This window comes from Gambusia affinis, linkage group LG11 (genome assembly GCF_019740435.1).
Source record: "Gambusia affinis linkage group LG11, SWU_Gaff_1.0, whole genome shotgun sequence".
Taxonomy (NCBI): Eukaryota; Metazoa; Chordata; class Actinopteri; order Cyprinodontiformes; family Poeciliidae; genus Gambusia; species Gambusia affinis.
Window position 1 is genome coordinate 28,410,198 of NC_057878.1, and position 26,380 is coordinate 28,436,577.

General features: G+C 41.1%; 1 protein-coding gene across 2 annotated transcripts; it reads left to right on the top strand.

The window, feature by feature from the left end:
* Positions 1–4,605: 4,605 nt before the first annotated feature.
* LOC122839550 (insulin-like growth factor-binding protein 2-B) lies at positions 4,606–25,781 on the top strand. Of its 2 annotated transcripts, none has more exons than XM_044131245.1 (5): positions 4,606–4,668; positions 13,216–13,563; positions 21,034–21,182; positions 22,686–22,826; positions 24,173–25,781. In XM_044131245.1, the coding sequence occupies exons 2-5, from the start codon at positions 13,227–13,229 to the stop codon at positions 24,323–24,325; spliced, it is 780 nt and encodes a 259-aa protein (XP_043987180.1). In that variant the 5' UTR covers positions 4,606–4,668; positions 13,216–13,226; the 3' UTR covers positions 24,326–25,781. The 2 variants fall into 2 exon arrangements, with proteins under 2 accessions (XP_043987180.1, XP_043987179.1); XM_044131244.1 differs by lacking the exon at positions 4,606–4,668 and adding an exon at positions 8,301–8,407.
* The last annotated feature ends 599 nt before the right edge of the window (positions 25,782–26,380 follow it).

The window sequence follows — 26,380 nt, forward strand, 5'->3', positions numbered from 1 at the left end:
TTGATTTCAAAGGTTTCCTTTTTCAAGCACATTTTTGACTTTTCTAATTTTTTCAGATTAATCTTAGAAATGTTCTGGAAAAATTTTTTTTATTTCAGTTTCAAACATCAAAATTTGTCGACATTTGAAATTTTCTGAGATTTATTTAAACATTTTTGCATTTTTTTCAAGAAAATATTTGACTTTTCAAACTCAGAATTTTTTTTAAATCTCAGAAATCTTCTAGAAAAATCTTTAAAGTCTCTGATTTTAAAAAGTTCAGAATTGTCAACTTGAAACTCAGAATTGTTCTTTTCTGTAGAAAATTTCGGTCTGGTGATATTTATTAATCGCTAACAGGATCATCTTGACGCAGCGTTGCGCTCTTAATGAAAACAAAATCACGTAGTTGGGCATCAAGAGCTGCTCCATGACGTTAGCCTGAGCGGCTAACTGCCAGCTGCTTCGCTACAATCTTCTACACAATTTCAACAGAATGTCAATATGTTAGCTAACATGCTAATGTTTTCTTTGCTAGCATAAAATAATCAGTTAGCTGTGAGTTGCTGCTTTTAGCAGGTTGGAAACAGGAAGTGGTGCCTCAGATCAGGAAGTTATTTCATCAGTTCTTCATACTGTGACCCTCTCATCTCAAACCCAGTAGCTTTTTGGATAGCTAGTAATGCTAATGTTAGCTAATGCGCTAACACTAATTCTGCTAATAAGGTTCAGCTGAACACAACAATCCCAGCTAACTTATTATCTCCGTTTTGTGATAGTAATTACTGTTTGTTTCTTTCTCAGTGGAAAAACTACAAATTACTGAATATTTAAAGTTATTTTATTACTTTCTGAACTTTTTAACATCAGATTTTGCTCAAATCAAACACATTGTCTCATAAAGACGTTCTGTGTAAAAACTGAACAAACTGCCCTACTTCACTCAGAGCCTGCAGGGTTTCTGTCTCAGGGGAAACTGACCTTTGCTCTGTAAATACTCCCAGCAGCCCGTTGGACCGTTTGTGTACATAAAGCGAGCGACGACCAAACTCATGTACCGACTCAGAGGAGACACCGGATTAAAGAGGCAACGTTTCTCCGTTTCCTGTGAAGTGAGGCCGGCTGTGAATGCATGGAGGTTCGTTTCCCTGGCTGATCTCTGCAGTGGCGCTCGCCCTGCTGCACCGAGTTCAAACCTGCAGCCAATGAGCCGCTTTGCATCAGCGCTCTGCAGGAGGTCCACTGGAAACGAGCCGCTTCGTATCGGACCGCACCGGGTTCCTCACCGGGTTCCTCACCGGGTTCCTCACCGGGTTCCTCACCCGGTTCCTCACCTTCTGCTCAGCATGCAGCTCAGAGTCACTTTTGGTTTTTGGAAGTTAAATCACATTTCAGCTGCATCCAAAGCCGTCCTGCCCAACATTTAAAAACATTAAACTGGTTTTATTTGTAATTATTAGTTTAATGTTTAAATCTGAACTTTTCTCAAATAAATGAAAACTAGCAGCTCTGACTATATAAGCCCATATATATATATATATATATATCTCAGTTTGAAATTAAAGTTTGTGTAAATTATATTTGTTATATAAATTAATTCTGAAAGTAGAACATTTTATAGGAAATTCTCAGTTATTTAGTGTTTTTTTGTTTTAAAGATATTTTTTATAAAAAACTCTAACATGCAAAACTTTTTATTAAATTAGAAAATTCTTAATATGTTTATTTATTTTAGTAGTTAGTAAAATACATTATATTGAATAGAAATATTACAACCCACAAGTTACAGCCATGGAGTTTTAGGGCCAAAGTAAAAAAGTTCTTTAGAAATATTATGAGATAATTTGCAATAAGTTCTTAAAATAATTTATTATAATTATTAGTATTATAAATAAGAATTATAACAATTTACTCTAATAAATTATGATGTATTATTTTTAGAAAAATAATAATTTATTAGTTTTTTATATATAGTTTTGCAATGTTTTCACTATATTGTACCATTTTATTAATAGAATTTCATTTTTGGCCCTAACATTCAGTCATAATCATGTATTTTCACAAAGTATACAGGTTACCATGGAAACCCTGATTACTCGTTTGGGTGTTACGGTCAGCTGATTCATGTTAAAATACCAGCGATGAAAAGAAAGACAGTGATTTAAATTTTATGCCAGTGATGATGTGACTTTTCCACATTTTCGTCGCCACGGCAACGAGGCGGACCACCCACGGTCATCACTCTGAGTGAAGACCTGAAGCGTAAACACAACCTGGACGTGTGAGGAGAGACGGGCTCTTCCTCATGACACAAACTGCAACAGAGATGAACTAATGCACATTCATTCATTCATTCACCATCACTGTAAAGACGGTTCACAACTGTTCTACATTATATTTTGTCTGAAATAAAAATGAATGGTGTGACACTGAAGCATTTAGTTTCTGTCCTAATCTACGTCCCTGAGGGACACCAAGAGGTTTTATAGTTTATTATTTTTCCTTACAGCCAATGTTCAAAAAATGAAACTATATATGGAAAAAAAGCTGACATCAATGTGAGCCGATAAATTGGCTCAGAGGTTATCACGATAAACTGTTGTTTTTAAAGTGTAATAATGCAAGAACACATTCTCAATTTTAAATTCTAATTAACATTTTAGACTGGAACTGGCAGACATTTTAAATATCCAAACAAAAAATAAGAAACAACAAATTATTTTTTTAGATCTATGTAAACAACAACACAAAAGGGCTAGTTTAAATTAAAGCATCAGACTGAAGACTTTTATCATTCAGTTTTTGATAAATTAAATGGATATTAACCTTATTGTAATTTATGAATTGATTTGTTGCTGAGGCAAGTCATTAGTCAATAAAGACATGACGCTGAATTGTGTCTTAAATCATTTTATTCATTTTACAAATCAATCATGTTCAACAAAATGTCCCTTTTTGACAAAATAATTAAAATGAAATCACATATATGTAACTTAAAATAAATGATTGCGTTAATATTTGATTAGGTTTGTTTTATTTTCTCATTTTCCTGCTGGAAAATAAATGTTGTCCGCCGCGGTATTTTTCTTGCAGCTGGAAACAATATTTTGCTAATTAGCTAGCTGAGCTCCGGTCGGATGATTATTGGTGTTACGCAACGCTCTCACTTCCGCCAAAGAGACTTGGACGAATGCTAAGCGCTATTAGCAGCCACGGAGGGAGACGGAAAGAATCGCCGCCTGTGAAGAGTCAAAAACATTCCTCTTAAGTTTCCCGTTTAGACCGGGAAGCGGTCATATTTTACTCCTTTTTGCTCCCTTATTACTGTTTTTATTACTGTTTTCCCGTAAATTTTCATATCAGCGGGAAACATCATCTACATGCGATAATGGACCTTACCAGAGGGGCCGCTTTTCATTGGCTGATGCCCATTCTACGTGGTCACGTGGGTGGCCGTCTCACAAACACGAGCTTCCCGTTAGCTAAGTACAGCATAATAGCAGTTCTGATACAACTTCTAAACCTTGAAGCCTGTCTGCTACACAGTCTAACGTTAGCTAAACAGATCTAGAAACCGCGACCAGGACATTTCCTCACTTTCTGACGCCCGGGACAGGACGTGGAATACGGACATTATCCCGGGAAATACGGACGTTTGGTCACCCTAGCAGAAAAGGCTTTGGACTAAACTGTTACTCGTGTTAGCCACTCGAGCACCAAGTACAGCTAGTCAATCAACCATCGCTGTGTTCAGGGAAGCGCTGATTAATAATCCAGAAATAAATATCAAGCCTGGAAACTTGATACCGTAACGGACTGAATGTTATGTTTTAACGTAATCGCAGGCGATTGATACGGTAACAAGTGTGCTTAAACTATAAAGAGACAGAGTAAAAAGGTACGAGTGGTTTTGAGTTGATCACCTGTTCGGGTTATTTTAACTTTGTTTACCTTTGCTGTGGCTCATTACAGCCGCTGTAGTTTCTAAACGTTGGACTAATTACCCTGTTCGTTTGTAAGTATACCTCATTCATAACAAACATCAAATAGAACAAATAGATTTCATAAACTTTTAACAAACAAATGGCTTCTTTACCTTAACAGAGCTCTATGGTTCCTCTTATCAGTCTGTAGCTTCTCATATTGAGGTCATCAAACCAAATTTCAGATCTACCATAACTGACTGACTGACACCTGCTGGCCTCAGGTTTGCAACCAGCTTGTGACTGAGAAACCAGTAACCTCCTCCCAGATGATGACATGAACTTGTTATTTCCTCTGTCTATTGTAGTAGATGATATATTGTGAAAATCCGGTAGAAATGATGCACTAATGGAGTCATGTTTACATAGAAATAATGCGCTACGAGGCTTTGCTTGTGAGACTTGCGGTCACGTGGGTCGGTTGTGGGCGGAGCTTGGTAAGGTCCATGGCCCCTACCTCCGCTTCCGCTCCCTCTCCAACGGCTGGACTGGTGGGACGTCTTGCACCCGGCGGCGGAAAATTTCCATATTTACAAACTTGACAGGTGTGGGCAAAAAGGTCCAAAATGTGGGATTATTTTAAACTAAACGGAAAATATCACCGTTGAATGGGTGAACTCCAGAACGGAAGTGACGTGTATGTCTTCAAACTCCTCAGCGGGAAACCGCAACTTCATGCATCGAGCTACTTCGTGACTGCTAACCGGTAAGGTTTTTGTTCCAATCATAATTTTTACCTGATTATTAATTCAGAATCATATAAATACAATGAATCGCATTTTGGCCGTCATGGAAAAAAGATACTAGAAATATCTACGTTATAAATAATCTTTTTCATGCTTCATGAAGACGAAATGAAGGATAATATAAAAGGCAGGGTTTACTAATGCTCTAATTTAAGTTTACTTTTGAGGGTTTTTTTTAAGTTAATGGGAAATGTTTAATTTCTCATCTGATTTTACACTTGAAAAATGTTTCAATAAAATGATGTTTGAACTTCATCCTAAGCATTTTTGTTTCTTACCAGCTTAAAAAGGTAGGTGTGAATTGGGAGAAATTCTTTTTACTTGATTAATCATCAGAATAATTGATAATTTCTTAATTTTTTAGATGATTGTTTACAGCAGCAGACCTAGATGACAGTTTTGTTGTTGCAGCTAGGTCTGCATTTAGTTGCATTATAAACCAAAACAATATTAATAATTTCTGTTTGCATGATTTATTGTTTTTCTCTTTCTACAAAAAGCTGGGTGATAAAAGCCTGAAATTTGGTGCTTTGATGTCACTTTTCCTAATTAATTTGTATTTGTTGTTTCTGTTTATTTAAAATATCTTCCTGTTCCAGTGTTAAACGTTCATTATAATTTAAAGTTTATTGATCTTTGAGATCAATTACCACCATATTAGTTGAAAAGGTTCTCAAAACAACTATATTATCGTTTATTGCAATAATTTCCGATTTATCGTTCAGCTGTTATGTTTTCTAGTTGCACCTGTCAGCCATTTTACAACAACAGAAGTTGCTGTAAAATTTCCAGTATCTTTGCTGTTTTTTGTGTAAATTAGTGTTTGTTGGTAAACAGTTTCTGGGTTTTTCTACAGGTGTACTGGTTTGGAAAGGTTTAGATAGTTTAGATGTTTAATGAAAGTTTGTATTGATGTGGCTGCAGCTCCATCAGGATCCAAACAACAACAAAAGGTGAATAAGCTCGGATTGATGCGTCGCTGTCCACTCTTTCCATGCTGGTGTTCTTTCCATTACTCCCAGTTCCCAATTAAGTTGCATTTAACTGGATCTCCGTCACCGCATTTTATACCTTTAATTACCAAAGGCAGAAAACATGACATGCACAGTAACATCCAGGCTGTAAAACACTGACTTGGTAGTAATTGAGCTCTAAGCCTTTTCCGTGTAGGTGAGATGAACACACAGAAATGGCAGGAAGAGCGTGATAACTACCCCGGGGGCAATTAACGCCAGCAGGGTGCGCAGTGGGGGATCCTGGACCTGGCTGCACTGGGAGAAGAACGCCTGGTGGACCTCCAGGAAGACGCCGTCCACCAGGAACGTGTGACCCATGCACCAGCTCTGCTGCAGAGAGCTGTCCACACACACCATCAGGCTGTTGTAGAGGCTGCAGGAGGGAGAGAGAGAGCAAGACGGAGGGGAAGCGTTAGCGCCTCATCGGTTCCGATGTCTGCAGAGTAGCTAACGCTGGGTACATCTGGGAAATCCCCACACTGTGTTTTCAACTGGATAACTGGTTGCTAAGATGTGGTAACTGGATTGTGCAGGCCGTCTTTAAACACACCACGAGTTTCCATCACATTTCTGTGGGAGATTTGTCTGCGTCTCATTCAGGCGCTGGAGCACCAAACGGCTCATACCTGGGAGCGTTCTGGGGAAACTATAGTCGGCCATTTTACAAAAGAAATATGGATTCAGCATGTTAGAATATTCTGTCACCATAACAAATATTCCTGAACGATAAATGGTCCCAGATGTTACTGTGATAAATTCTGTTATCTTGAGACCGTTTTCAACTAATATAATATTAACGGTATAAAAATGCAAGAACACATTCTGAAAATCAAACTTTAAATTCTAATGAATATTTAAAAGTGGAACTGGAAGACATTTTAAATGCTCAAAACAAATATGATGAATTATGAAGTCTGTAAACAAAATTATCTGTCAGAAATGATCAGTTGAGATCAAAGGTCCACACTGAATATAGGGGAAAGAAATTCAGTTTTCTTCTTCCAGTAAAAGTGTTGAATGACTTATAAAGTGATAAACCAGGATTCAGGAGGAAAACATCCGGTTGTCCAGTTCGGCGGTGGAAGCTGCAGGGTGCCGATGATCTGTGACGCATTGGTGGAGAAACGGTTAAATCTCCAGAACGTCCGAATGTTTTTGCCAAAGTTCAGGCCTGATCCGAATCCAGAAGCTAAAAGCTGAAAACCAGAAAGATGGCGAGAAATATTGTTGGAGAGAAAATCAGAGATCTGCCTGACGATCTGAGGCCAAAGAAAGGCTTCGCCACTGATACTGGACAGGAAGTCATAGTTTAATATAATGTATAATATTTGGCATCGGAATAAACATTTCTGGTTCGAGTTATGTGTTATTAAAGCAGGGAAAAGGAAAGCAAAGCTGCACTTTCAATCATGTGATCCAGTCGGACGCCATGAGCCAAAAACATCTCGCCTCAGTGACTCCGAGCTTCTTCTAAGGAGAAACCACCCTCTGCTTGAGGGCTAGCTTGTATTTCATGGTCAGATATTAAATTGTCATATCCTGAAGATGTGGAGACAAGCAGAGCCTCCATAAATCATCACAAACCTCACAACCACTCATTGTTACATGATTTCAGAGTGGAAAACATCTGGGACCGAACCGGGCCGCGCAGCTGGACCCAAGCTACACTGTCAAAAATTAACAGCAATAATTTGGTTAATTTAGTCTGTAATAAAAGTGTTTACTGAGATAAATGTTTGGCTAAAGACCAAACATTTAGTTGGCAAGCTAAAAATTTAGTTTGAGCTAAATATTTAGTTTGCTAGATATATTATTAAATAATATTTAGGTAGATAATTGGCTTTAAACTAAATGTTTCTCTTGCTAACTACAATTTTTAAGCTAAATGTTTAGCCTATTAACTAAATATTTAACAAATCTAACATAAATCTTGCTAACAAAATGTTGAGTTAACGAGCTAAATTATTAGATTCAAACTACACACTTGGCAACAACTATGTAGTTTGTGCTATGTGCTTCAAGCTACAAACTTAGCTTGTAGTTAAGTATGTAGCTTTTTGCTACAGATTTGGTATTAAGCTATGTATGTAGTTTGAATTGAATCTAAATATTTATATCCAAACTAAACATTTAGCTCTAAAATAGCTAAATATTTTGTTAGCGCTAAGATAGCAAGATATTTAGCTTACAAACTTTAAACTAAATATTGAGTTTGGAGCTAACTTTAGCTTTCTAACCAAATATTGAGCTGCAAACGTAATATTTTGTTTTGAGCTTAAAAGTTTTGTCTGTAAATTAAATATTTAATTAGAAACTGATATTTACAGATGAATATATAATATGCTGACTTGTATAACAGTTTTCCCTGTTATTTCAGGCTAAGTTACCCAAATAGTTCCAGTTAATGTTTGAGTGTAGCTTCAGAACCGTACTGGGCCGGTTTCATGACCCAAACCGTTTTGGCCGGCAGTTCGAGAGGAGAACCTGGTACTCATCGGATATTTACGGTTTGACGGCCGACCATGGGCAGTCCTGCTGATAGCCGCTCGTCTCTATGCTCCGGTTGAAATCGGACCTGCAGTTCTGGACGCTGAAGTGGAACCGGTTCTGGTCGCAGGGCGGGATGGCGTCAGCGTCGGTTCCTGGAGGAAACGACAGGACAGCGTGATCAGAGCCACGGATGGTGGGTTTCAATGCGTTTTTTATTATTACTCTGCACATAATTGATAACTGTGTTGTTTTAATGCGCAGCCTCCAGATTTAAACTTTGTTTGATTTGGACTCGGTTCGGGTTTATATAAAATACAGCAGCACGTTTTCTTTAAGGCCCGCGTTCTGACAGGTTAACGAGCCAAAAGCATTAAATCCACATCATTTCGCTACAAGTTCTAAATATTTCTGTTGGAACCGGCTCTGAGGCTGGACTGGGTCCATTTCTGACATTCTTGTTATTGTTCCTTAAATTATTCAGCGATTTACTGTGAAAACCATCCGGCTGCAGCTGCTTGTTGTTTCACTGCTGCAGAAAAAGTTTTCACCACCTTTCATATTTGTTTGGTCACTGGAATATTCATCAAACGTCGAGAGAAGAAAAACAATCAACTTCTGTTAAATCAGAAAATGGTCAGCAGTTTTAAAACGACGGATCAACCAAACCTGCCTGTAAAAGTAAATTACACCCCAAACCTAAACGCTTCACCAATGGCGCCATCTAGTGTTTGTGATGTGGAGGCATCTGGAGCCGCTCTGCTTTGCAGAATTGTTTTAATTAATGTTTTGCAGCACAAACTGATTGTTTTAGGTCATGATTTACATCCAGACTTTGACTAGGCCACTCAAAACCCATTGATAGAAGCCACTAACTAAAAAGTTAGCTCTGCTAACCCAGATGATATCTAGCAGAAGCTAATGCTAAAGCTAAGTGAAACATGTTGATATCCAGCATGTGTCTCCATGTCACCTTCAGGTGGTCAAATCGTTTCAGGAAGTGATTCAGTAGATTTTAAACCGTTTGCTGTAGAAATACAGCGATGCATTCTGGGTAATAACTGTAATTTGCTGCAACGCAACAATACATTGTATTTTGTTGAAGACGACGTCGTCATTTGTGTTGACACACAGTGGACATAAACATTTTTGAATTTCACACTTTAGCATTAGCTTCTGCCAAATATCACACTGGTGTAGCACTTTAGCACTAGCATAACACATTTTTTTATTACTGCTTTAGTTTAGCAACACCTGCTACAGTTAGCTGTGCTAACCACTAGCTAAACGCTCAGGAAGCAGCAGCTGTAAACATGACCTCGTGTTAATCTGCTCAGTCTGAGATCGTTGAGTCTTTCTGCCCGTCGGTCAGTGAAGCATCGTTGTTTTCAGATTTTTGGACTCGCTGGTTCTGGTAGAACATCTCAGTGTAACCTCACAGATTTAAAATGTTTAAACCAGCCCAAAAGTTTTAATGTGTCTCTTTTGTTTATGATGATGTCATTACCTGGCCAGGTGGCTAAAAGTGTCAGCAGGAGAACAGTCGGCATCATCTGAGAAGATATGACATTCATCTGTGTCACAAATATCCTGAATCTTCTTATTCTAACTCTCAGGACGACCACATCATCTAAAATCAGAATAAATAAAAACATGTGGTTCTTTCCCACACGCTGGTCACCTGGGAAGCAGAGAATTTTAAGTTCAATATTTCTGTTCACATGAAGGAAGCTGAGCGCAGCTGATCTGTCTTTAATAGAAGTATTTAGTACTCACCTCGTCAGTTGTGATCCGTTGGTGTTGGTTTCCTCAGTGAAACCCGTTCAGTCCCAGTCAGAAGAACAACTGATGGGTCCGGTTTTACCTCTGGAGGTAATTGGATTGAGCAACAGCAGTGGGCAGTCTGCTTCCTTTCCCAGGCGGGTTCTGGCCGTTTCCCATCTCCATGTTTCGCCCTCGGCCCCAAAAATACGTGAACTACGACCTCAGAGTCACGGCGTCCGCATGTTTAAAGTCCCTGTTTACATCTGACTGGGAGGCCTTTCCCAGTCACAGCTGGAGGAAGTCCAGTGGGACTGGGATGTTTGAGTGAATAATGATGTTTCTAGAATCTCTCGTTATTAAAACAGTATTTCTTATTCAGGTCAACATGACTTTGCTTGGAGAAGTTGCAACAGAAACGCCCCAACCACACTTGCATTGCTTTTTTTGTTTTTTGTTTCCAGTTGGAACTGCAACAGATAAGGAAAGAAAAATGTGTAATTATCGCAGAAAGGGGGAGGAAGTGTTTCTATAGCAACCGCCTTGTGTTATAGCCACGCCCACTCCATCAGAGAACGGTCTGAAGGTCTGAAGAGACGAAAACAGATCAAAAAATTAAGAATCAATTTGTTTAATTTGTGCAAAATCTCTGAAAATGTAAAATAAACAACTTTATGAGCTTTGAAGATATTAAAATATCGTTTCGTTCCCATGAGTTTTTTCTGAATCATTTGAAAGTTTTTTATAAATCTCCAAACGAATATTCATAGACAGAAAAAAAAATCACACGTGTGATAGTCCGGTATGTTTGGTTCAATTCAGGACCAAAAATGCAACATTTGTTACATTTTCTGCTGCAGTGAGTCAAACTAACAAGCCCTTTGATCAGGCTGGGCGGTCCTGGTTCTGGAGGTCCGGTGTCCTGCAGCTCTTAGAGTCTCTCTGGTCCAACAACCTGAATCCAACAGCTGGTTCTCCTCCTCAGTGCAGTCGGGTTCTCCTGCTGACGACCTCATGATTGGACTCAGGTGTGTTGAAGTGGAGAAACATCTAAAGGTTGCAGGAGACCGGACCCCCTTCGGAAAAGCCTCGTTTCCAGCGGCTAAACGTTCGTTATCAGGGTTAGCAGGTTTTGTTTAACGCCTGTTGTGATTATTAAACGATGTGAAACTATTTTAACTTCTCTTCATGGCTGCTGGCGGAGGATCGAAGCCCCGGACCAGGCTGAACAGGAAAACAAATCTTCTCCCATTAGGAGTGGGACCCTGTGGAAACTGGCCCGCAGCATGACGACTGTCAGGCCAGAAACCATTAAAGCTTATTAAGGTGACGTCCAGATTCCTGGGATAAGGATCCAGTCCTGCTTCCTGCTCCAGAGGAAAACCCTCCGGCTAATCCGGTTCCGACTTTATCACATATTCCAGACGTGTTAGATAATATTCAGCAGCCCTGAAATCTCATTAATCTGCTGCGGCGCTGAATTATCAGGCTGAGTGGAAAAAGTGAGCGGCTTCATCCCGGATCTTTTGGTTCAAACGTCTCTCAGCATCAGGAGGAAAATCGAACGCTCCACATTGTTCAACTGATGCCCATTCAGGTGGAGTTGCTAAGCAGCGGCTACACATAATAACCCACATAATGCAGCGCAGCGGCCGTGAAGAAACATTTCCAAACTGAGCAGACGACTGGAAACCCGTGCTGAAAGATGACGGCTGTTGGTGCTTTTGTCCATTTTTATCGTCATGGAAACGGAAAGCAGGAAGAAAGACAGTTTGATTCCCGAGTCAAATCCTCTCCAAACGTTTCAAAAGCTGCACTTTTTGCAGTTTGAGGTTATTTTGAGAAACTAGGAAGAGTTATTAGTTAAAACCGTGAGCTGTTTCCCCAAGTCATGATTCTACCTGCTGGACGACAGTTATTGCCATAAACGATATATGAAACCATTTTTAAGTAAAATAATATTTCAAACCATTTTTCATCATTACCAGTCTAATAATAAGACTGGTTCTGGTTCTCCTAAACCAATTTTTGGTTGATGCTTTGGACCGTTTAGGCTGGAAGCCATTTTTGTTTTGTTCTGATTAATGGTCTTTAAAATGAAAATCTCTCCACATCCTGCAGCTTTTATTACCGTTGCAGTAGAAACCACCGATGAAGCTGGTAGCCATTTTTAATTTTTACCTCCATTTGCAAAACTTTAGACAGTAGAGCTGATAAAAACACTCTGACAGCATAAATACTTGATATTTATGAATATTGTCAAAATATTCAGTTTTGTTTTTTCTGTGTTCATGTCTTGGACAGAATAAATGCCACCGTCACCTTCAAGCTGCTGCAGTGGCTCCCTGCTGGGCGGCTGCTACCCTCTGTGGTAATTAGTCTCACATGATTTACAGAAGAGTTTTGGATTCAATACAACGCAACTTTCTATAAACTAAGACGCTGCGAGAGCTCCGGAGCCAGAAAAACCACAAACACAAAATCCTCCCACCACTTCCTGTCGTCCTCTTTGGTGTTTCCACCAGTAGTAACTGAACTCATGATGTGAAATACAGTTTCCATTGCAGTTTGGGAAATAAATCTGTTTCAACACAACTGAAAAACCATCTGAGAAACTTGAAGTCAAGTTGGAAAAACTCGAATTTTTTTATGTCTGAATGTTTCTGATAAAGGAATTTATTTTTCAATTTACATAATTTTATGGTTAATAGAAACGCAACTACAGGGTTCTTAAAAGACGTGGAACAAACTTTTCTTTTCTTGTGTCTGAAATATTTAAGATTGCAGTAAAATATCTGCCCAGAGGTGGACAGTTTCCAAAAATTTGAGTAAAAATTACGTCATCAGACGGACAAAAATAAAAAGTTCAGAGAAAATGTTTGTATTTTAAGGACCAAAATGACAATAATTCATATAAATAAAATCAGGCAAAAGAACATTTTTCCAAATCAATTTGGTTCAATATAAAACTTTTAATAAAACCTGCAGGTTTGTGTTCGGTGAATTTAGAGAATCCAGAAATTTTAGAAACACTTCATAATAAAATCACTTGAGTAAAAGTAGAAACTACAGCGTAGCTGAGTAAATGTTTCTTCCAGCTGTGTTGTCGTTGACCCTGTTTGGTTCAGTCAGTAATATGACAGCAGGTAGGACCCTGTCAGCGTGTTTACCTAGCGGGCCGCTAACCTGCTAACGAATCGTCAGGTTCATCAGATAACTGCGGCCTCATTTCCCCCCCAGCAGTCGCTGCAGTGATGTTCGGCTTCCTGCTCGCTCTCCTCGCCCTGCCTGGACTCCTGCGTGGGGATCTGGTGTTCAGATGCCCGCGCTGCACGGCGGAGAACCAGGACGGCTGCCCTAAGGTCACGCTGTGCGCAGAGATAGTGCGGGAGCCGGGCTGCGGCTGCTGCCCCGTCTGCGCCCGCCTGGAGGGGGAGTTCTGCGGGGTTTACACGCCGCGCTGCTCCACCGGGCTCCTGTGCTCCCCCAGCGTGGACGCAGAGTTACCCCTGCAGCAGCTCATCCAGGGCTTCGGCCGATGCACGCGCAGCGTGGAACAGGACCCGGGTTTGGACCTGCTGCCCACTAATGGTAAGAGGTTCATCCTCTTCATGAAACATTTTGGGTTCTGGTCACATTCAGCTAAAAGTCACTCTCACTACAGATGTTGACCCGGTTTACTCAATTCTTCAGATTTATGCAGCATTATGTGTTTTATTGGCACATGGTGCAAAATCAAGTCACTACATTTCCTCCAAACTTTTATAGTTTTTACTACAAATTTCAAACTAACTTTTCAGCTACATGTAGAGGCTTGCTTTAAGTAAATATTACACCATTTTGATGAAAAAGTTCTTTGTCCGTTGGTAGATGCATTAACTTATAACATGTGAAAATGTGTTGTTATAAGTTAAATAATCTGTCAATAGATCTTTTTCATCAGTATTAAGGAATTGGTTACTTAAAGAAAGCCTCTATATGTTGATGAAATGTTACTTTTAAGTTGGTTTGTCTTATTTCAAGTTTACTTGGATATTTGCACTAGAAACTAGACCAAAATGCTGGATGAAAGTTTGTTTTTGCAGTGCAGTTGTTATAAAACCCTGATTTAATACCTTGAAATTGGGCCTCTGTCTCTTTAAGAAGCTCCTGCTGTTTCTGAAGCTCCGCCTCCAGGAGGCCATCCCAACATGGCTCCTCTATTAACCCTGTAACGTTTTCACCAGCGTTGCACTGAGCAGTAGTTCCTATGATCAGCACAGCTGTTCCATCTGGTGGTTGCTAATTGCTGCTGGCTAGTCTGAAGGTGCTGAGTGGGGGAGGAGCTTCATCTTGTAGGCGGGGCTATGTCCACCCAGACGTTTATCAGCTGAATGGTTGCCATGGAGATTGAAGGATTTCTCAAACATGCATGATAGAATCATGACATGATGGAGGATAAAAAAGTTTATTTGTAATTATTACATCATTGAATCTTAAACTTTTTTGTGAAGAGGCTTAAAAAAATAAAGGTAAAAAAATATATAAATATATTTGGTGAAGAAGCCAATAATAATGTCCAACCAAAGACGAGATGGTGAACAAATCCAGTAACCATTTTCAGTCTGAGATTTTTAAAATCCTTTTACCACTGAAGAAGTGAAGGAGGCAGGGCTGTAAGAATATTTTGGGGGGAGTTTTAACATGGTTTGAGTTTCTCCTGACTGGGAAATCCCAGAGAATATGTAATGGTCACCAATTTGTCTGCAACCCGTCCAACATGAACCAGTTTTAGTTTAGTCAGAAACTGGACAGAGTGAATCAGGATGTCATGAAACCAGAATCAGAGCTCCGCCCCTGCAGGAGTTTTAACCTCTTTCATCTGGATGGTAGCAAAATATCACTAATTGGAAATAGTGTTTTTATTTTCCTTTTTTAGATGCCACCTACATAAAACATGTTACTCCAAACAAATAACCGTGAAATCCCCCTGAGGGCCAGAAATGTCAACGTTCCCCTGCTGAGCGATAGTCAGAGAGGTCAAAGTGCCAGTATTGATTGGTGAAAGTTAATGTTGACATATGTAATGCTCCAAACTCACATCTGTGACCGTGAACAAGCAGTGAACCCGCCTCAGGACTCTTATTTTGAAGGGGTTCAGGAGACAGACCAGGTACATTGACATGGAGCATGAACTGCAGAGGTTTGTTGTTAGGAAACATCTCCATGGCGATGAGTTCAGCCTGATTGCTCAATCTCATCTTTGCTGCTGATCCACGCTGTGGCTTCGAACTGAAAACATGAACTTTTGTCTTCTTAACTCCAAACCACAAGTGAAGAAGCAGAGAATAAAAAATCTGCCTCATGGCATCTTGTGTAACTGCAGCCGAAGACATGATCGATTTTTCTGCATCCCCTGTTTGACTTCCCATCTTCTGTGTGCAGACTGCAGAAACCAGCTGAAAACGAGCCTCGTTTCAGCCTGTGGTTTCCTCGGCTCATGACTGTTTTTAAACAGCATCAGCCTCTTCCTGGCTTAACTGGACCTTGAAGATGTTTCTGCTGTTGCCCGCTGACATTACATGCTAACATGTGAAGGATTAGCCGACCGTTTTGGTCTGTCCAGATTTCCTTTCCTCCGCTGCTCCACCTTAACTACAAAAATCAAAGTTTCTGGACAAATGCATTATCTATCTGTCCGGAGGAGCTGAGGCAACATGCCAGGTGTGGCAGATCTGTCAGCGACACGGATACATCATCGTGCAGCAATATTTGTTTTAGCCGTCAACATTTCAACATGTACAGTATTTATGAAGGGAAGGTCTGTCGAGCAACGCATACTCTTCGTTCAGCACGGCTCTGTTATTCTCGCTTAATTGAAAGTTGAAACTTTATACATTTTCCGCTGCCAGCAGCGTCGCCGTTCTGTCAGTGTTTTCTCTGGAGAGCGAGAAAAGCACTTGGGAATCTGGCGGCCGAAGTCGGAAGCATCAAATCCAGCTACCACTTGAAAAACAGGGAGGAAGAAGAAGAATTATTTCTGGAAGTGTCACCATGACAGATACCAGACTTCAGTCTCTGCTCGATTTACTGGACAAATTCTCCGTGAAGATGGAAAAATGAGTTGCTGACTTAATCTCAGAATTCGGTTTCTTTATTTTTGTGCTCCATGTTGTAAACACAAGTGTTTCAGAAAGCCACAGTGTGTTTTTATAAAGTCAGAGATCGTAACAGTAACTAATGTTTCTTCAAAACTGTGAAGCCAGAATCTGTCAAATCTGAGTAACTGGAAAGTTAAACATCTAAAATCGCTAACATGCATCTAAAATGGATAGAATCCAATTAATGCAATTAAAATGACTAATGCATTTAAATTTAAAATACACATTTAAAACAGTAACATACATATAAAATAACTAACAGTCTTAAAATGGCTACCATGCATCTAACATGGCTGCAACATTTAAAGTGGCTAACCTTCATGTAGAGTAGCTAGCATGCGTGCAAACAGCGTCTAAGCAGCTCCTGGCATCAAAATGATTCAGGTTCATAAATCAAGACAGGATTTTAGTTCCTGAAGAGTTAAAAATGCTGAATATTCTGCTCTCCCCAAACCTTATGAAGAGTTCATTAAACCCCAATTACGTTCTTTCTGTAAACGTTTTAGTGAAATTAAACGTGCTGTAAATTGAACGGTGTCACAAATCCAGTGTGAACAGATTTGAGTGTTTCTCTGTGTTTTAACGGTGTGGCTTCGCCTCGGCTCCCCTGCAGGAGATTCTCTGCTGGAACTTGCTCTCCTCCTTCACTCACTCTGCTCTTTAATTACTCCAAGGAGAATATGTGATGGGTGAAGCTCTGGCCCATCGGCGTGTGGCTGCCTGCTGATGAGCCCACGTGCTGCTGCCTTTCTTCATTCACTGGGTCTAACTTTACCTGAGGAGTAAATCTTTTGTGCTGCTGCTTTTGTTTTTCTGAATTTATGACCAGATGTTGTAACCTTTATGTACTGAAGTGGGACTGCAGCTCCAGTCCTGCAGAGTGACCGTTTGCTTTGGGTTTTTATTATAGTTTAGTTTTATTTCATGGTGACTATTTGTCTAATTTAGCTTCTGCTAAATACCGTGTTGCTTTTAGCATAACTAACTTTATGGTTAGTGCTTTACGGTTAGGACAACCAACTTTATTGGTAGCTTTTGAGGCATTTGTCTCCAAATGCCTCAAAATCATTGTTTTCCTCCATTCATTAACTGTGTCAAAATAATTTAAACTTGCTGCCTCTGTCCAGGAATGTGCAGTAGAGTTTTTATTTATTTGTAAGGCGTTACCTCAGTTTAGTCTCATCAGCAGGCTAGAAGCCAAAGAAAACTAGAAATCGATTTTTTGCTTAGCTGGTGAAATAGGAGTAGAGAAACTGCTGTGAGTGATCTGTAGTGATGAAGAACCAGTGAAGTTTAGTCCAGTCCTCGCTGATTGAGTTCAGGTCGTCAACGATGAGCTTCTGATCAAATGTCCTCTGAAGGAACCTTTCTGGTACATTCCTGTAGGAGAACAACCCCAGGTTCACTGCAGAGCTGCACAAAACGTCGGTGTTGGATTTCTGGACCAGAATTAGCAGAAGACTGCAGATGTTAGGTCAGCGATTTGAGTCTCGACCCTCACGGTTTTTATTTCAAGGGTTCTGAGCTGAAAGGTTTCAACTTGGCAACTTCCGAGGTTGCAACCGGACAGGAAAACGTGCATAAAGGCAACCGCTGAAAGCAAGAACTACCCAGCAGCTTTGAAGTGGCCGGCCGACAGGAAGAGGCATTCATGCAGACAATGGTACATTGTCCGGCCATCAAAGGCCCTGACGGCTGTCTGAGACACGCCTCCATATGATAACAGGGCAAACGCATTAATGAGAAGCAACAGTCGGAGAGGCGCTCATTACTCATTGTGCGTGTTGAGAAAGCTGTGAAAGCATCGCTCAAAGGCACGAGCCAAAGCCAACCCTCCACAGCTTCAGACAGGTAGTTTCTAAGGCGCTGAGGCAGAACAGACGCTGTTTGGAGGGCAGGTGGTAGCTAAGGGCTGTAGCCATGGTTACGCAGGTCTGACACACAATCACAAAATACCTTCTGAACCCGACTGAGCTTTAGCAAAGGCTGCTGACTCGGGTTGGGCTTCTGAACACGTCCATCAACATGGCCGCAGTGTGGCTAATGTCGAAAACCTCAGTCCAGTTATTCAAGATGTTGCTTTGTTCTTCACCCTCGTGTACGCGCTGCTCAAAGTGCTAATGGTGGAGAAACAACTTACAGTTACTGAAAAACCGTTTATCTTCAGTCATCAGTGGCCATGCTGCCTAGCATTAGCATCTGTGGTATGCTCTGCTGTGGGGGAACTAGCTGCAGAGAGCAAGGAGCTATACGTGAGGATGATTGACAGCGCTAAGACCCTCCTTCATGTTCTGATTGGCTGTTTCTGATGGGGATGGTGCATTTCTGCAGATGGCAGCAGAACCACTGGGAGGAGACAGAAAAGCTCCTTTATTTTCATAAATTATCTGTCTCCTACTGTCAGGACACGGTGACAGTTTTAACAAATATGTAATAAAAATATTTTATTTATAAAAGTTACATATCGCAGTTTTAAAGGGCCAGTATCATGTAAAATATAATCTTTTTTATCTTTCATGTTATGTATTTCTCTGGAGTTTTGCTTTGAGTCTTTCATGTTTGAGAAATCCTTCAATCTCCATGGCAACCATTCAGGTGCAAAACACCTGGGTGGATCTGGCTCCGCCTCTGAGGTGTAGCTCCTCCCCCACTCAGCTCCTTCAGACTAGCCAGCAGTAATTAGCAAACATTTGCTGAGTTCATTAATGGAGCTGCTGCTCAGAGCAACTCTGGTAAAAACGTTAAAGGGTTAATAGTGAAGCCATGTTGGGGTGACTTTCTGGAGGCGGAGCTTCAGAAAGAGCAGGAGTTTCTTAAAGAGACAGAGGTCCAATTTTAAATCTTTTCATCAGGAAGTCAAATTTCTTTTAAGTCGAATATAATATATGTAGCATTTTTATAACAACTGAAGGTAACAGAGTTACTTTATTGTGTTGTAAAATGAAAACGCATAATACCGGCCCTTTAAATGACTCATCGATCTAATTAGCGTCATACTTAAATTTACACTAATAGATGAAATATCCAAATTTAAACTCCAAAGAATTTAACATCTGACCACAAAAACTAAAGTAATGCAAGTTTTTTTTTTTTGTCACAACTGGATATAAATGCACTGAAGGTTTAAAAAGTTTACTTTAACTTTTGAAACAGATAACATTGCCACCTGCTGGCCAGGGGTGGAAATGTCCACATTTAGATAAATAAAGGAAACAAACATTTGTTTAAATGGAGTAATAAAGTGACATATTTAAATGTAATTTTTTTCTGGAAGATTTCACATCAGAAAATAAAATCAGAGTCCTGCTGTTGCAGGTTTCCCACCTGGCATCTGTGTGTGTGTGTGTGTGTGTGTGTGTGAGTGAGTGAATACACAGCTCCAGGACGCGGAGCTGATTTACAGCCTCTGCGTTCTGTTTCGGTGCTAATTACACCGACACCAGCCGCAGCTCGAAGCCTCTGGCAGGAACGAGCTGCTGACTCAGCATCAGGTCGGCCTCCTTACAAGTCTGGACTCCCAGGACTGAAATCCTCGACTCTCGGCTCCTTCTTGCTAACGAGAAATGTCACGGCTTTGAATCCTGATCAATGCAGAGTTTACTGTCAAAGTTTGTCTCCGTTTCAGGCTTTCAGTTCTGCTCTGACTTTCTGCAAACCCGGGATTTTATTTGATGCATGAAGCTGTGTGTAGTCGGGAAGAGGACGACACAAAATGGCTTTCAGGATTTTTAGCGGGTGGAATAAATTTCTGCAAACTAAGAATCCGACTTTTTCTGAAGAGAGAAATGTGACATTTTCAGTTTTCCAGGGCGCTCTGCTCAGAGCAGCATGACCGACACTACGATGGGTCAAAACCATCACCACAGCGAAACATGGAGGTGGCAGCATCATGCTGTGGGAGGGGGGAGCAGGGCAGAGTCAATAGGAAGAATGGAGGTTGCAGAAGACCAGTCACTAAACATCCAGCCAAAGATGTTATGGGATGGTTTAGACTAGTGGCCTAGTCAAAGTTCAGACCTTAAGCCTACTGAGAATCAGTGATGTTCTCTAACAGAGTAAGAAAGGATGAGGAAAAGCCTTAAACTTTGCCAAACTCCAGAGAACCTGATTTTGTTCAAGTTTTATCTTTTAGAGCAGGTGTTGGGTTCAAAGGTCACTGCTTTAAAACCCTGAAGTTATTGTTTGGATTTAAAGAGGAATGATCGAGAGTCAGCTCTCAGCTTCAGTCATTACAGCTGGAGACTACTGATCAGGCTGACCTTTGACCTGAACCTTCACAGTCACATAGAGACGGTTACAAAGTCGGCCTTCTGTCACCTGTTGATTCATAACAACCAGAACGTTGATTAATAAATATGATGCATGTTTGCTTGATGATGGTGTTTGACTAAATGTATTGCTTCCTGTTTGTTCCTAAGGACTTCCTGTTGTTTTTATCATGTGAAGTCCTTTGAACCTCCTTGTTTCTGAGAACATGAAGTCGCGTTAATTAGCCGTTTAAATGCGCCACGTCGGAACAAAGACGCATCTGAAGAGCTGCAGGACTCTGCGCCGTCTCAGAGGAAATCTGGAATCTGGGTCATAATTTCTGCCTCAGAAAGCCCGACCAGAGCTTTATAGGTTGTGACCTCACTGTCGCCACGGTAATTGCAGCCGTCGCAGCACCTGAGTGTTCGGTGCAGCATTAGTCACCGCGAGGCGCAGGACGCCCCGAGGACACAGACTGACATTGTCCTGTAATTCCAGAATTAAGACCTGCGCTTGTAAAGAGCGCCTGTTAGCAGGAAGGAGTTTCAGGAACCCAACGGGTCGCAGAGCGGAGATCTGGAGGACGCTCCAGGCGTGGGTTAAAAGCAGACGGGCCGAACCGCCGACCGCATGCAGCACATTTAAAGGTTGTTTTCCTGTCGTCTCCCTGCAGAGGTGCACGGCACCGAGAGTCCTCTGGTGAAGAGGCCGCTGGCTGACCCCTGGAACCGGCAGGAGAAAGCCCGGATTCAGACTCAGAATGAGCTGAGAACCAGGATGAGGACCAGCCCGCACGACGAGCGAGTCCAGAGAGAGCCGCCGGTCAGAACCTCGACTACTCACACAGACTGGAGCCAGTCTGGATCCCAGTTTATAAAACCCTGAATGTTTGCTCCACAACATCTTATAAATATTTAGTTTGGAGGTAAATAGTTGGATTCAAACTAAATATTTAGTGCTAATGTGAACCTAAATGTTTAAACTATTAGCTAGTAAGCTAAACAGTTAGCCTCAAACTAAATATTTAGTTAATGAGCAAAATGTTTATTTGTAGCTAAATAGTTTAAATAAAGCAAGTTAATTGTTCAGCTCCAAACTAAATGATTTGTTAGGAAGCCAAATGTTTAGCTTACTAACGAAACATTTAGATCCAATCAGTGCCAGTAAAACTGATGTTTTGTTTTCATATAAAGTTGTGGAGAGTTGCACAACTCTATTTAACCCGACAGTCTCAGAGTGAGCCCTTCAAAATAAAAGCTTGCAGTGAGTTGGCGGTTTGGGCCGGGTTGGTTCTGGTTGAGGTCCGCAAGTCTGTGATGAGAACAACGATACTGCAGCTCGTTTTCTCTCATTTACCAAAACCGGGAGAGAAAACGAGCAAAATGAACAACAAGGCAGGGGGCGGGGCCAATCAGAGGGCAGTCAGCCAGGGGGCGGGGCCAATCAGAGGGCAGTCAGACAGGGGGCGGGGCCAATCAGAGGGCCATCAGCCAGGGGGCGGGGCCAATCAGAGGGCAGAGTCAAACAGGGGGCGGGGCCAAGCTGGGAACTGGGTCAGTCAGAGAGCCAATCAGGGGCGAGGGTAAACTGGGGGTGGACATGTGAGGTCAGAGGTCACAGAGCTGTATGTGACCATGAGCAGACTGTACAACGTTTGCTTTCCTTTATAATCACTGAAGCAAAGCACCATGCACATACAGGTCAAGGTCAAAGGTCACTTCAAGACAATGGAGGACCTCATCCAGGGCTGTGCAAAAGTTTTAAACCATCTGTGGGATGTTTCTGTCATCCTCTGAGGAGTTTGTTCTCCAGACTCTCCAGTTTTTCTTGGGATTCTCTCTGCTGTCAGGCTGAACGTTCAGATCCTGTGATGGAAATATTCTAAAATCATGAATAAAAAACAAAAACATTTTTTTCCTTTTCCCATTTTTCTTCTCAAAATATTCACTTTTTAAATTTTCTTTCCATTTCCATTTTTTTCTTATTTATTTACAAGTTTATTTTCTTTTTCCTGTTTTTCTTCTATTTTCTCATTTTTCTTTCAGTTTTTCCAATTTACTTTCTTATGTATTAAAGAACTTTAGCGTTTTGAAATGTTTGATAAATGTGATAAAACCTGTTAATAAAGCTGTAAATGTTTTTGGTTTACTGGCCTCGCCGTGTGTGGAGCTCACAAAACGACTCAAACCTTCACAACTAAAGACTGTTGATGTTTTAGCAGCTCCTCATCTGCTGCGGCTCATTTTCCCAACAAACGCCGTGAGGAGCAGCTGCTCCTGATGGGCTCGTTTTGACATGAGCGTGTTTCTGCTGTGTCTCCTCCAGAGCTCCTGTCAGCAGGAGCTGGACCTGGTGCTGGAGGAGATCTCCAGGATGACCTCAGAGGACAACCGGGGCCCGCTGGAGAACCTGTACGGCCTCAAGATCCCAAACTGCGACAGACACGGACTGTACAACCTGAAGCAGGTGAGACGACCTGGGGTCAGTTAGTCAGAGAGAGACCAGGCTGGGATTTAAACCCTCAACCTCTGTGGTGCAATGCAGAACAATCAATCTGTACAACGCAGGAGGGCGTCCAAACCTTTTACCACATGGATCAAAATCATGCAGTCAAAATGACTGTCTGGGCAAAAAAGGGGAAAAAGAAACAAACATTGACTTTTTTACTCAACAATAAACTAAGTTTTTAAACTAAATTAACTAGTTGGTAATTATTAGTTTATGAATTAACTAGTTAGTCATTAGATGCAAAATATGATTTAATTTGAGATTTTTTTTCCAGACTGAATGATTAATCAATTATTAAATTAGCATTAATCCATTAATTATAATTAATGTGATTAGTTGAAAATCCCTCCATAGATCATTGACTGCTCATAGCTACTCCACATAACCCCAGTCTAAAGAAAAACATGAAGATAAATTATAATTTTAGGTTTAATTTTGACAGCAGAGATGAAGATTTTTAGCATTTGTGTGTTGAATTGGTCAGGATGTTTAACTCACTGATCCATCCTTTATAAACTCCAACACACACTCCTGTTTCTCAGCATCCTGCCTTCACACACACACACACACACACACACACACACCAAGGTGTGAGAGGATGTCATCCTGAACCAGACAACAGGCTCCTGAGCTGAAGGTTACAAGACAATAAAAGTGTTTGGCGAGCTGCAGGGGAAGACTTTGGCTAAGCTGAGAATGAGTTGTGCTTCTGCTCGTCTGCAGAAATCAGAGGCTGAAGGTCAAACAAGGTCACAGATCCAGGTTTGATCGTAGGGAGATAGTGGAGCAGAGCAGAGGATCTGAACAGGCGTCATGGTTTCCTGAAGGATCTGCTCACAAGCAGCAGCATTGTTCCTCAGTTCCCAGGATGCATCACTGTACTTCCTCCATACTTGAAGTGTTCCCTCTGCACCGCGCCGCAGCCCACCGCGCCGCAGCCCACCGCGCCGCAGCCCGATGCGCTGCAGCACCTCCCAGCGCCGCGCACTAATTACTGTAACTGTCACTTCTTTGTTCTTCCTCATAAAAGGAAGAAAATAGAAACTTTCCCCTCATGAACTGAGTCTGTTTCCATCACGACCTCATTTAAGAGAGGAGTGTGTGTGTGTGTGTGTTGGGGTGTGTGTGGGTGTGTGTGGGGACGGGTTATTATTGGGTGAATGTGGTCCCACCCGGACCAGAGCCCTCGCTCTTATCCAATGATCCTTCACCCTGCCTCACACACACACACACACACCTCCATGCTTCATTAACCCGCTGTGCCTCCTGCGCCCCTCCCCCGGCTGTTTCTGTTCCTCCTGCAGTGCAACATGTCGACTCACGGCCAGCGGGGCGAGTGCTGGTGCGTGGACCCGCTGACGGGCGTCCAGATCCCGGAGACACCCAGAGTCAGAGGAGACCCCAACTGCCACCGCTTCCAGGAGGCGCTGCGGGCGCCACCCACCACGGCCCGCTAACACACACACACACACACACACACACACACACACACACACACACCAGGTTTGATCCTGCACTCAGTAGAAGGAAATGCCTTTTTTTTAAGATTGGCCATTTTCACACTGCAGCCTGAAGCGACACAAACCTGATCTTTATGATGAAACGTGTTTTTGCAGATTAACTGTCTCTTAGGTTCCAGTTCTGACTTTATGTTTCTGTTAATTTGTAATTTTTCTTCAGTATTTTTGCCTGAGCGGTTTCTCTGGCCTCTCGGGTCAGACGGTTCTCAGTTTCATTTCCCCGTTGGCTGCAGCCAAACGTTGCTTTGGCTTTAGAAACTTGGAGAATCATTTTCCTCACCTAACAGAAATGATTGTTTTCACATTTTCCAATTTATTTACACAGAGAAATAACTGGATAAAAATACAAAAATAACAAGAAAATTATTATTTTTATGTAAAACCTGACCTGTTAAAACAATTTAGAGATATTTATGGACTGTATTGGCTGCTGCAGCTCATTCAGATACATTACTGTACAGATCGGCGTCTATTAGCCGTTATTCTTCATGGAGTGATGTCAACAGAACCAGACTGATGAGCAGGAATCTGCCACAGAAACAGACGCAGCGCCCTCATTTCCTGTCTAATTTCTGTAAAATAAAGTTAAATACTTTAAAAACCGTCACTTCAGAATGTGGTGTAAGAACACAGCGGCGGTGGGTTGGTTAATTTAACCCCCTGATCTACTGGTGATCCGTCTTTGTGTCGCCTTATTTCACCCTTCATTTAAGGGTGAAATAAATGTTTCTACATGTGAACTCACATCTACACGTTCAGTTTGTCAAAGTCAAGCTAACTCACGTCTCTATTCTATTTTCTGAAATGTGTTTGTAGACAATGGATAGTAAAACATCACGTCTCTTTATAATTGTTTAGCACCATTATGTCAGTTTCCCACCGCACAATACCAACGTCCAGTCCAGTCATTTATATCGATATATCTAGTCTGATGGTGTCAAATTAAGATTTTAATCTCTCACAACTGGAGAAACGTTTGACATTTATTTTGGCCAAATGATCAGAGTGAGTGTGTATCAGCTAGCATGCTATGCTAACTGATCTGAGCTGAGCTGCTGCTACTTTCACTCCTATGAGAAAAATTTTCTGATTCTCCAAACTCGGATGACTCTGACCGCCGGGTAAGATAGTCGCTGCTCACAGCTGCTCTGCAGCATCCTGAGAGCCAACATTTCCCCAAACAGATCATCCGACTGAGGAGCAAGAAATCTAAGAAAAGTTGTTCAAACTGGACGTTTCTTTCAAAGTAGAAAACACACATGTTGCATCGCGTGACTTTGTCCTAAAGCAGATTCTTTTTTCACTGTTAAAGAAACTGAACTAAATTGTTGTGTTCTGTAGTTTCCCTTTATGTTCTTAAAAGTAATAAATTCTGGATAAAATCCTCATTTTATTCAGTGTCAGCTTTGGTTTTGTGAAGTTAAATGGACCATCAGACGGATCCGTTTTCCAGAACTTTCTACGTAAACAAAGGGAGATTTTATCAGATTTTATCAATTTCCTGAATATTTGTAGATGTGGTGAATTTCCCCAAGAAATTCTGATTTATTTTTCATTTTAAAAATGACAATCTAAAAAAAACATAATAAAGTTTATGAATAGTAGTTTGATATAATGAGCTCTGCTAATTTAGTTGTGCTAATGCTAAAGCGCTAACTTTGATTATATTAATATCTGCCTTTGAAAACTGGAGCAACAGTTGAGCGAAGCTAAAGCGCTAATAAAAGAGTAGCTCCACTAATGGTGGATTAGCAGAAATATTGAAAATTAGTTTTTATGCTTTTCCTCTGGCAGAAACGTTTCTGGGATGCAGATGGAGAAATTAATTTAAAAAACTACAAAAAGATGCAAATGAATCTGAATCAGTTTTACTGAAGAGAAAAGTGAATAAAAGTTCTGACTGTTCAGTGAGGACTGAAGTTTTATAAATTTATAAAAACCCGTAGAAAGAAACGTTAACGCGTACAGAAACACCAAACTGAGGGGAACCAT